The sequence below is a fragment of the Mastacembelus armatus genome, chromosome 16 (genome assembly GCF_900324485.2).
Source record: "Mastacembelus armatus chromosome 16, fMasArm1.2, whole genome shotgun sequence".
NCBI lineage: Eukaryota > Metazoa > Chordata > Actinopteri > Synbranchiformes > Mastacembelidae > Mastacembelus > Mastacembelus armatus.
Genome location: NC_046648.1, coordinates 19,434,063 through 19,450,633, shown reverse-complemented (window position 1 = coordinate 19,450,633; position 16,571 = coordinate 19,434,063). Strand labels below are relative to the sequence as shown.

The 16,571-nt window shown below is 38.0% G+C and overlaps 1 protein-coding gene across 6 annotated transcripts; it reads left to right on the top strand.

Moving 5' to 3' along the window:
* Nucleotides 1-1,008: 1,008 nt before the first annotated feature.
* thrap3a (thyroid hormone receptor associated protein 3a) lies at nt 1,009-15,849 on the top strand. 6 transcript variants are annotated; one of them, XM_026316702.2, is made up of 13 exons: nt 1,012-1,270; nt 5,699-5,758; nt 5,866-6,010; nt 8,398-9,294; nt 9,725-10,215; nt 10,288-10,426; nt 10,555-10,727; nt 11,206-11,305; nt 11,601-11,685; nt 13,088-13,269; nt 13,387-13,561; nt 13,732-13,875; nt 14,009-15,849. In XM_026316702.2, the coding sequence occupies exons 3-13, from the start codon at nt 5,889-5,891 to the stop codon at nt 14,246-14,248; spliced, it is 2,748 nt and encodes a 915-aa protein (XP_026172487.1). In that variant the 5' UTR covers nt 1,012-1,270; nt 5,699-5,758; nt 5,866-5,888; the 3' UTR covers nt 14,249-15,849. The 6 variants fall into 6 exon arrangements, with proteins under 6 accessions (XP_026172486.1, XP_026172487.1, XP_026172485.1 ...); XM_026316701.2 differs by having other exon boundaries at nt 1,009-1,270; nt 9,725-10,426; nt 13,387-13,552; XM_026316700.2 differs by having other exon boundaries at nt 1,015-1,270; nt 5,743-5,758; nt 9,725-10,426.
* Nucleotides 15,850-16,571: the final 722 nt, after the last annotated feature.

Below are 16,571 nucleotides of genomic sequence, written 5' to 3'. Positions count from 1 at the left end.
TGATCTTTACTGTGACTGAATTACCAGTCTAATAGACTGTGTCAGTTTCCTGGTATTAATGTTTTGAATTATTCAAATAAGCTTCAGAGGCACTTCAGGATGTATCGGTGGTAGGTACCAATATGGGCAACAATGAATGTATTTCCAATGCAAATTTACAGTGTACTGTAGTTTAGAAAGACAGAGATGGCCAGAGAGATGCAGACCAAGACATGCACACCGATCAGCCATAACATTATGACCAGCTGCCTAATAATGTGTACACAGGAGTCTACGCAGCAGTAGGTTGGCACTTGTGTCACTGCAGCTCACTGTGCATCTTCTGTGAATCTCTTTGTTTTCATAGTTCTGCTGTCAGGAAGAGAAACACACATTTGTCCCACTTTCAGTGAAAAATGTATCAAAAGGAGAGAAAACTGCGATCATGAGGACAAGTTAGAGATCCTTTTTTTTTTTTTTTTTTAAAACAAATTCAGGACTTAATGTTCACCTGATGCTTAATATACCCAACACGCTGGCAGGTGCCACAGTAACGTAATAGATCAGTGTTCACTTTATCTGTCAATGGTCATAATGTTATGTTTGGCCGGTGCATTTGTTCAGCATCTACATGTAGCGGCATAGAAAACATGCAGTGTGTTCTACTCAATCAGCAATTGTATAAATGAAATATCAGGATTACAATGGATATTAATCCTCTAACTACTGTATTTATGGGACAACCAGTAGTTTGACAAGACCACTACAGTAAATGACAGTGAACACCACTGTATGGGACTAGCAGTCTGAGACACACAGTTGCTGCAGTTTGTTGTAAGACTACAATATGTTACTACAGTTGAGCGCTCATCAGGGTTTATTAGGCTTCAGTGACAGGACTGCGGACATACACACTGTTGCAGCGGAAATCCACGTCCTGCTGAGCTCGAGTTCACTGAGCTGTAACGAAGAGGCTGTGCCGGTGCACGGAAACACGAACCTCCGAGCCGCACGAACCAGTCACACCCCCTTTCTCTGAACACTGGTGACTCCGGCCGAACACACACGCATACACACACACGCATACACACACACACACACACACACGGCACACACGGCACACACACACACACACACACTCACTCACTCACTCACAGACACGCATCACATAAGCTGGGCACAATAGCACAGACACAGAGAAGACCGGGGAGAGACCGCCTTTAACTTATTTCTGCAATTGTACACCGCGGTGCCTGGATGTCACGCGACATTTGCCGATAAACGCTGACCGGTAAGTCGTTTATTTTTATATTTGTCTCGTTTTTTCGGATTTAACTTGGTCAAAATTGAAATTAATGTTCACATAGTATACTGAAAATAAAAGTTGGCCAGCACAGGGATCACTCACCCCAAAGTACTAATGTATAAATATTAAAGCTGTTAGTTCCAACTATGAAATTACGAGTCTGGACGTAAAAACAAAATATTGAGGTATTTCATCCTCAGAGTGGGCAATTTTGTTGAATGTTCTCCGGATGCAATAAATTGTGACATCCGGATACATATATTTATATAAATTTATTTTCTTTGGCTTATTTCATCCTGTGCATATGGAGAACCAGGACCATGCACTGTCCATGCCCCTCAGGACATGAGACCCCTCTCTTCATATGTTCCCGTTTAAAATTCACTGGTGTCATTTTAAATTCACACCTCAGCAGTCACAGCTTTGATGAAAATGCTATTAGTCAATGCTTATATCGTGAACATTATTTAATGGATCCTTGGACCACCAGAGGATCCAAGAGGGACTGCCGTAAAACAAGTTGTTTAATTTAACCAGTAGCTGTTAGTATGACAGCTGTCTTTAGTGGTAGTGACTGATCACAGCTCTCACTAAACTCTCCCTGCATCTATAGTAAACAGCTACAATGGCGAATCAGGCCAAAGGAAAAAAAAAATATATATATATATATATATATATATATATATATATATATATATATTTTTTTTTTTTTTTCAGTTATAGTCAGTCAATATAGTCAGTTCACTCATTTGCTGTAAATGCATATCTTGCTGGTTTTTGTGGTTCAACATATATTTCTGGGGTTGAAAAACACTGTGACATTTCCTGCTGCTACAGGATCCTGCAGGGTCAACCCTCTTTAACAAACACTCCACATAAAGTACACACCCTGGACAATCAAAATGTATGACCTTATTAAATACACATGCCATTTTTTATATGACAATACAGTGATTAAATGTCTGTGTAAGAGACTTGGGTATTGTTGCTGATATTGACACATTGTAGGCGGTGCTCACATTTGTGTCACTTTATTACAGACAGAAATAATGAATATGCTACAGTCTGCATGCAACATTATTAGTACCATCTGGCTGAAGAATCCTCAATGAATGAAATGAAGTGGTGCCTCCACAGCAGAAATGAAAGTACCACTTACAATTAACTTCATAAACACCAACTGGCTCTCCAGCATTATGCAGAGACTTTAAGGTGCAGGTAAACACAAATGACAACTGTACAGGTTTTGGAAATTAAAACAAACTTATTTTCCAGGCTGTTCCCAACTGACTAAAACAGGAACTTTAGCTGCTGAGTTTCCTTTTGTATGCAGCAGAACACCACAAATGTGGTGATGACAGATAACTGAGAAGCATGTCGGGATGAGAATGCTGCAGTAACACTACTGTATGTGATTTTCCAGGCAAAAGAAGCCTTAAATCCCTTGTAGAAACCATACAATAATCAATTTAGTTGCTTTAATCCAATTTTCATTTAGAAGTAAAATGATTACAAGCAGATTACCCTGCTGAGAATAAAGTGATATTGAACTACTACTGGTAGTGGAAATTCAGATACAACTAATTCATATACAATTTTCACATGTTATCGGGGAACTTATGTCAAAGTTCAGTGCCAAGGTGAATGGTGTTTTCATCTATCATGCAAGGTACCATCTCAGAGTAGTACTATGGGAAATCTATGCATGACAGCATCTGTTTGGTTTTCTAGCAGTTACAGTAGTGCTCTTAAAACATTCAGATATCACCGAATGAAGCATGCTGTAAAGATGCTTTTTTTTTATTGGATAACTAAAGCAGGAAGTTGTAGGCTTTGCTATCATTAACTGCCTTAACATGTGTAGTGTCTGGAGGGGAAACTAAGACTACCACATTTCAATAACCAAACACTGTGACAGTTGCTGTGGCTTTTCTGAAATAGCAAGTGTCTCAGGGGCCACATAGATAGCAAATGTGATTCCAGCTGCCACTGTGGCATCCCTGTTATAATGATAGACTAGTTGATTGACTACAGTGTTTCTTGTACTTTGAACTGTGTATCAGGTTGCTGAACCATTGTTGATCAGAGCTGCTTTTGGCATTACATGAAATAAACAGGTGATGAGGATTACACAGCTGTCACTTCCTACTCCTAGGGGAACTCTTTATTGTGCGTGTGTGTGTGTTTTCTTGGACTTCTTTCCATGTGAGAACTAGGAGTTTAACATGAAATTACCATTGAAAACATATACACTCTCCATACTTTGCTGTTTCAGCTCTTTATAGGAATTTTTCATCCTGCTGTGTTAAAGACCTGCTTTTTCAGTTATACAGTTTGTCGAGGATTATACTAGTCAAACAAGCCCAAGATGTCTTTGTAGTGAAAGTTTATCTTTGGTTAATTATAGTTGTGCTCAAATCTTTATGCCCCTGGCCATTTATGGAAAAAATATACTTGAATGTGCAAAACATTTGTCTGCTTTCATAATGCTGGTTGCAATTACTAAAGGTACCACCTCCCTTATAAGGACAGGTTTTCAACATGAGCATTTGTGTCTTTTAACGATGGCAGTATTTCTCAAATTGTACCAGGGCTATGTAAATTTATAAGCACAACTGTATTATGACCAGTATCTATCGATTTATTCAAAAGATGTAACAACTGATGTATCAAGCATGAGATAATCAAAAACAAGAACAGGCAGTGATAAAACTGTGACAAAAACAAGGAAGACTCAAATTACACTTGAAACCAGGGAAGATTTTTTTTTTTTTTTTTGCTGTTCAGCTGTTCAAGATTCTGCATCATGAAAAATGATTTACATTTAGAGTTGACAAATGCAGTGGCATAAATTGTCACATAATTTCAGTGTCTGACATACACCAATCAGGTCAGCGGTTCATCAGCTGGTTAGTTCAGATTTAAGATGTGGTATAGCACACAGGTATGTCACAGGTATAGTAAAACATGTATTTGCATTTGTGTGCATGTGTAGCAGTAACACTGTTGCTGTACTCAAATCGAGAAGTGACTGATTACAGACCAAGCTTGCAACAGCCTTTTTTGAGAGGTTGAAATCTCTGTGATTAGCCCTTCGACCACACACTGTGGAGGAGGGACATCTGCAGTTGGTTATCAATCAAATTTTCAGGGGGAGGCTATTGAAAAAGATCACACTGTGCAATTCCACCAACTACAAATAAGGACTGTGCTTTTCTTTTATTCTCTTGTTACTATACTGTACATGCTTATTGCTAAAACAAGGTTATTGTCTGTTAATGTCTGTTGTATATGTTGGAGATGATTAGCTCTGTATATGTTTTATGTACAGTTTCTGCTGACATCCATTCAAGAGTTTCAAAGAAAATGCTCAGCCATATGAAAATGTCCTGAACACAGATGTGTTGGTTTTAAACATTTTATAATATATGAATAATACATGACATTTTCTTCTCAAGACTTGCCTTCAAGGCCTTCTGCCCACATAAAACTAAATTAACTTTTGTTTAGCTACCACATGCAGGAAAGGTGCACATCTGAATGACATTGTTGAAATGTGCACAGAAAGCTAAACTGACAATCTGTTGAGGCTAGAACCTTCTGGAAATTATTCTCTGAAAGCCAAAAACAACAAGCTATCAAGGATGAGGAGAGTGGGAAGTTCATAGAGTATGAGGAGGAGGCAGGGGAAGATGGATCCATTGCAATACCCTTTCAAACGGTATCACAGATTAAATAAATAAATAAATAAATAATGGGACTACCACGTGATATTGCGCACTTGGCACGTGTACTTTACAATTTCCTCCTTCCAAAGTCTGTGAAGATGACTTTCATAGTGAAAGTTCAGTCATTTGATCCCTAGTATTTGCTGTACTACTGTTAATATTTTTGGAGTATGCAAAAAGATTTGAGAAGACGCATCCTTTGAAGTTAAACATACCCCAAGGTCTGTGTGCACTGAATATGCAGTTAAAAGTGGCCACCTCTGGAAGCAGGTTCACAGTCGATCATTAACCATAGGCAAATATGTTAACAGTGTGATAGCCACAGGTGAAATACACTATTTTCCCATCAATACAGTGTCAACCTACTGGCATGTTTAAGTATTTAATTTCTAACTAGTATTAAGTAGTATTTCTCTGTGAGAGCAGTGACTAGAGTACAATGATTTTTTTTATATTATTTATGTTTATTTTTTACTTTTTCTTGATATGTGTATCTTTGTGTTTATATAATTGGCTTATATCTAGTAGTCTGATGACTGATGAGACTGCCCTCTATGCAAATCATCAGCGACTAAATAAAACTGCTTCTGTTTAGATGCCCTACAACAGCTTGCCAACAGCTGTTCTGTTTCTTCACTCAGCTTTTGCTTCAGACTGGCTTTGACTCTAATTTTTTTTTCTTAAGCAATCATCCATTCAACACAGATGATTAGTATCTATTCTATGCAGCTGGTGTCTTGAAAAGGTAATTTTATTTATTTATTTATTTTTTACAGTGTGTACAGTTTGCTTTTTTAAAATATATTTTTTTCTTCAAAATCCTAACTTGGCCATGTCTTCTTTTCGTAACAGTTCGTTGTGGGCTGGCTACAGTGATGTCCAGATCCACAAAATCAGCCTCAAGGTCTCGGAGCCGCTCAAGGTCCCGGTCAAGATCCCACTCCAGCTCTCACTCGAGAAGTCGCTCCAGATCTCGGTCCAGGAGGCATCGTTACAGGTAGAGTCCTTTTTATAAACTATGCACCTGTTCGCTACATTGTGGTTTTGGGAGTATTTTTGCTATACTTTACCGTAAAGGCTTGGTTATTTATGTCCTAAGCCTCTGTCTGCAACAAACATACTATCTAACTTATTGTATAAAGAATAAATAACCCACCTAAAGCTTGAAGTACTGAATTAATAACTTGATAACTGACTCACAAAGTCGGTTGTCATGGGAAAAAGAAAAACTAGAAGCAAGTGCAGCGGGAATAGACACTGAAACCGATAAACTGATACTTCCTGCTTTAATTGTTAACTGGCAATAAAGGAGGGATCATCGAATGTACTGTTCAGATTTGATTTGAAAATATCTATCTGCAGGTAGCTTACCTGGTAACGGTTCTGTGTTCTAATGAAAGTTTAATGCTGACTATTTATCTGTTCATTTCCATTTGTAAGACCTTGTCTTGTTCTGGACTTTATATTAGTGGTTCTCACAAACAGACAAAGCTGGTGAGGCGTATTAATGGATTTGGGTCTGACCCAAACTCTTGAGTCAGCTTCTGTATCTAGCATAAATTGATATTTGAGGAAGAGCTCAGCTGGCAGTTTGCAGTTATGGAATTAAGTTTGAGTGAATATTACTGTGCAGTTATTTGCTGGTTGGAATGTGCATTTAAAAGAAAAGGCAAGTTTTTACTCTGATGCCTCTGCTGTTTCTGGCAGAATGCCTTGACTGTGGCATGGCAGTAAAATGGTAAGGCTGCTCGTTTCCTGGCAGGGCCACAGCTCATATTAAAATTAGCTTAAACAAGACACATGGAAGGAATCTAATGGTTTACTCTTCCAGAACTCACCAGAACCCACCAACCTTGCAAGCGTGAATTCACACATTTGTTTAAGTTGTTTACAAACAGACTCGGATACTAAAATCCCACAAAAAGCTGCAAATACACATACAACCAGAATGCTAAATTTGAGAACATTATCTGGGTGGCACATTCCTAACATGTTGACAAAGCTGATAACTAAACACAGACAGTTCCCATTTGGATCTATTTCATGCCTCCCTTTTCCTTATCACTATCTCTAGCTTTAAGACTTCAGCTTACTTAGTAAGGACCACAGTAGTAGATTGGGTTTCAATGAAACAGTCCCTTTTCACATGATTAATAAGAGAAGCTACAGTATAATATGTTTTCTTGAAAATAGACACATTAATATATTGATATTTGCAACATTCTGGTTAGTATAAGAATTTGTATTTTCATAAAACTTCACTAAACTGGTTGAACAGCCCTTGTAACTGGCAAGCATAGAGTCAAAAGCATTTGAGCAGAACCCCCCACCCCCTCCACCCCCTTATATGGTCCATGTGACTCCCTGCTCCACCAGAGCTCGCCAGAGGAAATACAGTGTCTATAGTTCACACTGAGTGTGCAGTGCTGCTGTGTGCGCTGCCCTTTTTTAATCATTCTCTATTCCAATGAAAAAACATACTAGGTGAGTCCTGTGTTTTCAAAATTTACTTGCATGTATTATGGTACCACTTTGTTCTGTAAATTTAGAATATTGTTGTGCAGCATAGTGCAAGATTTGTATGCATTCAATTTATTAAATGTTCAGATTTCAGCAAGTCTTTCTATTGTATTAAGGTCTTTTATAAGGAAGACTGACTGAAGAATGTTTTCCTTATTGACAGTCGTAAAAACCTTGTTAATGTAGTTGTATGAAAACATATGGGCAAATGTAAATACTCAACTTATCCATTCATAATCTCAAAGAAGGCAGTAAAGAGTTGTGCTGAAATGAGGCTAAGTTTAAACAAAGCATGTTTAGCTGATAAAATAATTCATCTGAAATAGTGAAAATACTATGTCGTGATAATAGGTTAAAGACTAGGATAAATGTTCAGTCTATAGTACAGTACAATCAGAAGACCAGCGGAGCCACCATGTGGACTAGTCTGACTCTGCAGCCTGGCTCAGAACCACAAATGTCTGCTTTGACCATCTTTCAACATGGAAGCAACATATGTTTTGTCAATTCCAGCTGCTGAATACATCTGCACTCATGTATATCATACCTATTTATGGCTTTGTAATTCTTTAGCCTTTTCTATATATTTGACCATTTATCATGAATTGATAGTTACATCCTGTATTTAAAAATCTACAAATGGGCATTCACCCAATGTGGTTTTTATATTGTTTACTCTGTTTCTTATATGTATGCATCTGTTTATCATTTACAGAAATTCAAGTGCTAATTTTGGAAGCTGTTTAAAGTCTGTGGTATTCTTCTGTTTACATCACACTGATCTGGAGTTTCTACTTTTGAAGCCAGCAACTAAAACCATTTTTGCTTTTTACTTTCTTTTTTTTTTCTTTCTTTTTTTCAAAGCTCTAGGTCTCGCTCACGGTCACGTTCAAGATCTCATTCTCCATCTCATAACCGGGAGAAGAAATATCTGAGAGGATACCAGAACAACCGTGAGTTCCGGGGGTACCACCGCGGCTTCCGGAGGCCATACAATTTCAGGGGCAGAGGGCGGGGCTACTTCCCACGTGGTGGGCGCTACCAGCGTGGTGGTGGGGGTTACAACAATAACAATAACAACTTCCGCCCCAACTGGAAAAATTACAAGCAGTACCCTCAAAAACAGCAACAAGCTCAGCAGTACCAACAGCAGCAAAATAATTCACAAGGACGACCTCATAGTCTTCAAAAACGTTCAGGAAGCCCCTCTCATAATCACTCTCACCAGTCTGACAGATCTTCCTCACCGTTATCTAGGCAATCTCAGCATTCTTCCTCCTCCTCACACTCCTCTCCCAAATGCAGGCCATCTTTGTTGCTGGCTACCCAAACATCCAAAGATGTAAAAGAGGAGCAGTCAGCCACTAAGGAGGTCCAGAATGAAGAACGGGGAGATGGGGTGCCAATTGAGCTAGTCAGGAATTTGGAAGGAGATAAAGAAGGCACGGGCAATGGGGAAACTGAGGGGAATTGGCAGGACCTGACAGACTGCAACAGCAGTCCAAAGAGAACCAGTCCTCTAGCAAATTCTGCTGCTACTGTTGGTCTGAACAGCCAAATTTCTAACCAGTCTGGTCACAACCCTAAAAACACAAGTGACATAAGCAATGGCGCGCCCTCCTGGCAGATGCTATGTAGTTCATCCTCAACAAAAAAATCCACACATGAAGTTCTCAATCCAATGCTTTCCAGCTTTGACTTCTTCTCCAATGAGGAATACCTGGATGGAGATAAAACAGCTATCTCCATTGCCTTCAAAAAGTAAGGTTGATTTTATTTTTTCTCCAAAAACACAACGTTTTAGTAAACTATGGAAGCTTCATAAATATACAGATATATTATGCAGTTTTTTGCCTCTAAATGCTTTCACATGCACGTTTAATATCGCACACTGCTTTATTTTGGCATTCTTTGGCTTATCAATATTCTGTTAAAGATTCAGGATTTAAAACAATTCAAAATATTTGTCTTTTTAAAACAGCACTGTTTTTCACTTAAATCCCTTATGATTTAATGTCTCTTATCTCATAAATAAAACTTACGTGACACTCATATTTCACTGATTTAAATAATAGTATTTGTAGAGGTTCTAATATGACAACTTGTCAAATTATTTGCTGTTTGTTTGCAGTTGTCTCTGAAAAAGCAAATCCAGTTAGATGCGACTCATTATCTCTTTGTCATTGTTTAGGTTTTTGGAGGAGCAAAGTAAAAAAAATAAATCTTCTTGGGAAAATGACAAGGACACAGAAGCAAATGATGTGGATATGGAGCAGAGGAAAGTAAATGGCAAAGCATCTGCAGTTAACTCTAACAGATTGTCAAGAAAACAAAAAGATACCATTGATGGTGAAGTGTCTCTGAACAACTTTTTGAAAGCATCTCCTTTTCTGTCTACTGATGGGGAGGAAGAGGAGGAGATGGTCCCCAAGACTCATTCAAAGTCACTTCACAAAGACTGGCACAATGGGAATGAGTTCTCTGTGCCAAAAACCAAGGTCACTCACTCACCCCGAGAATTGTTTGAAGAGTACTTTGGCAAATGGAAGAATATGGCCTATTCACAAGTAGCAACAGGTAGAAACAGTGACCTTGATGCCATGGCAGATGAGCTATATTTCAGTCAAAAGCAGGACAAAGCAGTAGCAATTGCTGCTGCCCTGGCCAAGAGGGAGTTAGCAGGTAATTTTGAGAAACTCTCTCCACACTTGGTCTGTAAAGTCAAGAAGATGACAAATTCTCCCTCCATCCCAGCTACTACAACACCACCAAAGAGGAACTCTGACAAAGACAGGTTTATAATCAGGGGAGAGGACTCGCCTCTCATATCCTCAAGAAAACAGGAAGCAAAATTTAATGTCAGAATGGATTTTCTTGGAGATAGCCTGATAAGGTCAGAATCTCTCTCTCTCTCATACACACACATATATATATATATATATATATTTTTTTTTTTTTTTCCAGTGGCTGTGAATTTGATTAACTAAGACCAAAACAGAAAATGCCTTTTTCTCATTTCAGCTCTTCAGATATTTTAGCAGAAGAGCGACAGTTGTCTCAGGACCTTGTGCAGTCCTCAAAAAAGGATCAGGAGTTTCGCTCCATCTTTCAACATGTTCAGACTGCTCAGTTGCAGAGGAGGCCCTCTGAAATGTTTGCTCAGCATATTGTTGCCATCCTTCACCACATTAAATGTGAGTCCTGTGAGACATTTCTTAACCTATTATTCACAATGTAGACACATTTAATCTGATACAAGTTTTCTAGTAATAAAAGAAAGCATCTGTTTTTCAGAATCACACTGCAAATTTTATTGGCTTTGCCCATTAAAGTTATTCAACATATGTCATGTTAACCTTCAGAACAGTGAAAAATTACATCACTATTGTATTTTGTCTGAAAAAGCAGCATTTTGGTTTTAGAGTAATGTAAAACAAAACAGTAGGAGTGGGCAATATGGAGTATATTTTCTGGAAAATCTAAGAAAATGTTTATGAACATAACTATACAGGTATGTTTGTTTTTGGTAAATAAAATACTTAAATCAGTCTGCTTTATCATATTGATGCAAAAAAATATAAGCATCCAATACTGCCACATTTACTTGCAACATAGTATGAATGGTCCATCAAATAAATTCAAATAACTTTTATTTCTTATCATTAATTTCAGCTCAGCACTTTCAATCTTCGGGCATGACTCTAAACGAGCGATTCACCATGTACCAAAGACGAGCTGCAGAGAAGCCCAGAAAAAGCCCAGAGATACACAGGTAGAGTCGCCTATTGAGTGACCCTGTCACCTTCAGTGTGCTGTGGCTTCACCTCTTCTTTTAACAGCTTTCAGGTATTTCTCTCACCTTTCCTACGTGAAAAAAAAAAAAAAAAAATAGACTATCTTGGCTAATGTGTTCTCATGCTTGGTGGAGGTCAGTTTTATTTTTTTCACCAGTTTTTCTTTTTTCCCTGTTTTGTGTCATCTTTGCAGTTCAATGTAGCTCAGATTAGTTGTTTGCTGCACTATAATTTTCATAATATGTGGCATTTACTGCTGTTTCTTTCTCACAGGAGAATTGATGTTTCACCAAGTGCTTTTAAGAAACACTCACTACTTTTTGAGGCGATGAAAAGCTCAGAGGATGGCACTCACAAGGTGACTGAACATTTTGCAGTATGAAGTATGTTGGAAAAACAAACAACAGCAAACATGTGAACAAGCCAGATGCCTTTAGACTGCACTCTCTTAAAGCCTGTGGCTTTCCCTGATGGGAGATGCTCAAAGTCTAAGAATGCAAATGCAAACTAAGGCACTTTGACTTTGTTGTTTGTTATATCGCCTGCACACATGGTGAATTGGTTGTACTGTGGGCACAAGCCTGACCAGGGCTAAAGAATCAAAAAAGGTCAGAAATGGAAGCCACTGTGCCCAAGCTGTTCAAAGGACTCTAAGCAATTTTCTTCGTAAGTATTCTTTACAAAAATAAGGAACGGAAATAAGCAGCAGCAAGCACCTGTGCTTATATTTACATGCTTAAAAAAATCTTCACAGTATTTGTTGATGAGCATGGATACATTTGGTTAAGCATTTGTGAACATGAAGCATAAACAGTACCAAAAAAAAAAAAAAAAAAAAAAAAACTTCAATTGAGCAAGCAAGCATGAACAACCATAACTTCCTGTTCTTCATCAATGATAAAGAACCATATTGATTGTTTTGCATGTCATAGCGAAATGCCTAGAAATTGTATATTCCTTTTTTACTAACTGTTTTCTGAAGCCGCCGTCAAAACTTTTAGAATGGTTTCTCACCATAATCGCACTTGTTGGTAACAGTTGATGGTATCTGTATGGTATGATAATCAACTTCCAATGACTTGATTTAAATAAGAACTCCATCAAAGTGAGCATTCAAAAACTGTTGGGAAACCACTTGTTTTGAAACACCTCAATGCACCTCGCTGCTCAGGTGTTCAGATGTGTAAAATGTGGGAATCGACTGCTGGAAGTTCTATCAAAGAATGGAGTACAAATGACCAAGGATGATGTGAAACATGCTCGTGCTGTTTGCAGCTATGGAGCAGTGGCTTTTCCAAGTCTTGGATTCTTGTCAAATCCTCACAAGCACTGAAACACACCAATGAGGAGGATTTCAAAACACAACCCTATGATGACTGACCAAGCAATAACATAAAATATAAATCTGACTTAATGTTAAGACAGCTACATTTCCAAGCCAAGCTGAAGTAACTCATTTCAAGTTGACTTTCATACCATATTAAACAGATTCCTTGAAGGCAAAAAAAAACAAAAAAAAAAAACAAGATTTTTAGGTAACACAAAATATGCAAAACTACTGGTTTGGCCCTGCACTGGAAAGCTCACTCCAGAATTGTTTGGTTTTATTCATGCCCACTGGCTGTTATTTGGGTTTCCCCCCTTTTCTTATGGGCTCCACTATTTAATTTACAAGCCAGATGGCTAAAAGCAGAGTGATAGCATCTACATGCTAATTCAAAGTCTGTCCACGACGTTGTGTTCTGTTTTTATTTGTTCAGGACGGCAGGGAAAAAATTAAGGGTGACCCAATGGACCTTCGCTTGGACATTGAGCGGCGTAAAAAATATTCCATCCATGAAAGAGATTATAATCAGGATCGGGAGAGAGATATGCAAAATTCTCCAGATTCTAATAGAGAGAGATCTGTGGAAAAGTACTCCAAATGTCATAAAAGATCAAAGTATGTACAACTGCTATTTTTGTGTTTTATTTCCCTCTACAAATACGTTGAATACTGTTGTTTATCTACCCGATTATAAAGATTATTATAAATATTTTTATCTATTTCTCCTTTTAGGAAAAATAAGAAGCGTTCTCGCTCAAGTTCATCCTCGTCTTCTTCGTCCTTTAAGTCCCAAAAAGAAGATTCACTCCATGACAAGTCTGACACCAAAGATGAAGGCTTTAACAGGGCCCAGCTGGGTGAAAGAGAGTCTCCGGGACCCGAAAGAGAAAGACCACATGTAGGATTTGTACGTGTACATAATGTAATTGGGGTGGCGGTGTTTTAAAAGATCTCTTGGCTGAGAAATGTTTGAAGCAAAAGCTGTGCCAAGTTACTTTGTACACTTCACTTTTACAGCTTGACCTATGTCAGCAGTTTTACTTCTTTTCGGTTCTCTGGATTTTTGTCTAATTACAGCAAGCGAATGTTCGTGGAAGGGGCTGGAACAGAGGCATATGTCAGGGAAACAATTCATATAATAACTCCATGAACATCGTAGTACTCCCAAAAAGTGAGGACTGGGATCCAGAGTACACTCCCAAGAGCAAAAAATACTACTTGGTAAGGTTGATCTCTTTCCTATTCATGCCTGCTTTCTGTTTAAATCGATCACATGCCGTAATTGAATCCAATTTAGATCAAGATTTTACTTGCTGTCCTGCCAAATCTCAATTTTTTCCCTTGCTACCCTTAGCACGATGACAGAGACGGGGAGGCAGAGTGCAAGTGGATGGACACTCGAGGTCGAGGACGGGGAAGCTTCCTGCGTGGAAGGGCACGATTCATCATTCGCAGAGCCACTGGGAGCTCCGGCACCAATAGCCCCAAATGGGCCCATGATAAGTTCCAGGTCAATGGGGAGCAAGTTGGTGTGCAGGAAAAGGGGGCAGAACAGGACCATAAAGAGCGAGAAACTGTTGGAGAGAAAACTTGAGCAGTGAAGTCTGGTGCAAATCTTTCTTCTTTGTTACTGGCTCTGACTCAGTCATTAAGATCCAAAATGGCAAAATGGTTTGATAAATGCAGAATAAAGTGTTTTATTCAGCTTTTACTAGGAAAGTTCTTGCTTCAATTTCAGCATAGGTTAGTCACTTTGACTGGAAACACCTATTTCCTGACACTGTCCTCCCCTAAAAAACAAAAACAAAAAAAACCCCTAGGTGATCTGTGCAAACAGCTTATTACAACCCATACCTGTAGTTATATTGTGTCATACACCCTCTAGTGGCTGTAGTAAATATAACAGGAGTAAACTAGGAAACCTGGTTACACTGAATCAAGAGTGACAAAGGCCGCAACATTATCTTGACCTTTTTGATTGGAATTGTTTATGATAGGTCTCAACAATAATCATGTGCTGATTATTGTAACCATGACGACAATGGTCTGGCACTATTTCAGAAGATGCTCCTGTATCTGAGGGTAGGAACAACCAGCCTATAAAGTTTTCTAGGTGGGAGGACTACTTTTTGCAATTTCTACATCAAGATACAGCTTGTTATTAGTATAAGCACTGTCTAAGGATGAATTGCTGTTTTTATTACTTTGCATTGTATTGTACTTTTCAATTTTCAGTGCAGCATACTGGTGATATTTACATTTTTCTCATTGATGTGATTACAGAATAACTCAATGTACTTTGAAGTAGTAAGAGAATTTCATTGTAGATCAAATTAGCTTGTGCCTGATACTGTTCTGAGTAGGAGAAGGCTACCAGATAAATTACTGTACTGGTGAATGCATTAAAATATGTTCCAATTATCAAAACTATGAGTTAACAAAAGACGTATTGACCTATGTCTTGGCTGACTTAAAACAACAGCATTGAGTACACTGTTCATATTGACATATAAACATCATCTTATCAGCACTCTAAAAATGACCCTGATTTGACAATGGGACCAAACTTCACAGGGTCAGAAGTTCAGCTTTTCAGACTCATGTTGTGCAACATCCATTGGAGATTATTATAAAGCTGATTATCTATGCCATTTAACATGTTCATGAAACAATTTGCTATCAGAGATTACTTGCTTGATGTTGGATACCACTTATTGATGTGTAATATTGATCATGATTTTACTTTTTATCTTCAGAGACATTCAGTGTAGTTTTTTGTATCTTGCTAGGCAGGGTTGTGAATAAAGAATAGTTTTTTTTGCCATAGGTTATGATTTTTCATCTGCTGATTGAAAATTTTTCTCCAGGCAACAATTATTTAGCATTTTAGTCTGTAGTCTATAACAAAAAAAAAAAAACAACACACTGCAGATTATGTCTTATTCTTGAATAAGAATGTTTTTTTAAGTGCATATCTCAAGTGATCTAGTCTAACTGCCCATATAATTGCATTACACAATATGTGTGCCTTGCTGTGTGTGTGCGCTGGCCTTATTTGTACAACAGAGGCCTAGAGATTTCAATTCAAATGTAATGGTTTAAAGGGTGCCTGCTTAAGGAATACTGCTTTTTGAATAAATGCGGTTAATGTTTTTTCTTAGAGACTGTAAATTAAAGAGACACTGATTTCTTTTATGCTTGCCTGGATATCTTATAATTTTTTTGAAAAGCCACTTTACAGCTATTATTGTAGTTTTCTCCATTTTACTCATTTATCCACATATGTCAAAATATGCCTTGTCATGGGAAGCAAACAGCAACCTAACTTATGTATATAGGTGGATCTGCATCTGTTTACACAGAGAACCATAAGACCAATATATAAGTGCAGCCTTAGTATCTTCCCAAAGTACGGCAGCAATTAATATAAACCAATTTATTAATAAGGGTTAGAGTCAATAGGCTTAAACACTAACACTCTTAGGGCTGCTCACTGTCTCACTAGTTTGTACATAAAGTACAAGTCACATAGCCTACATAGCTGAGCATAAAATACTTGCAATGCTACCACTTGAAGTTCCAAAGTTTGCCTCAAACTAAATTTGACTGCCATCCGTTGACAGGTCACAATTTTAACTTACAATGACAGAGCAACACTAAGCAAACCTGATAAACAAGACAAACATATAATATAACATATTCACATAGTAATGTATCACACCTGCACACTTCCTAAAATGTCCCATCACCATTTCACACACCCCAGTCATCAACTGAATTTATTTAGTCATCAACTGAATTATTTAGCCTAACACCTATCACAGAACTAAATTAAGAAGCATGTAGAAACAACAAGCAAGTATTTAGCTCATCACTCCACCTAGTGTCCCAGAGCACTTCCTGTGTAACAAATCCAC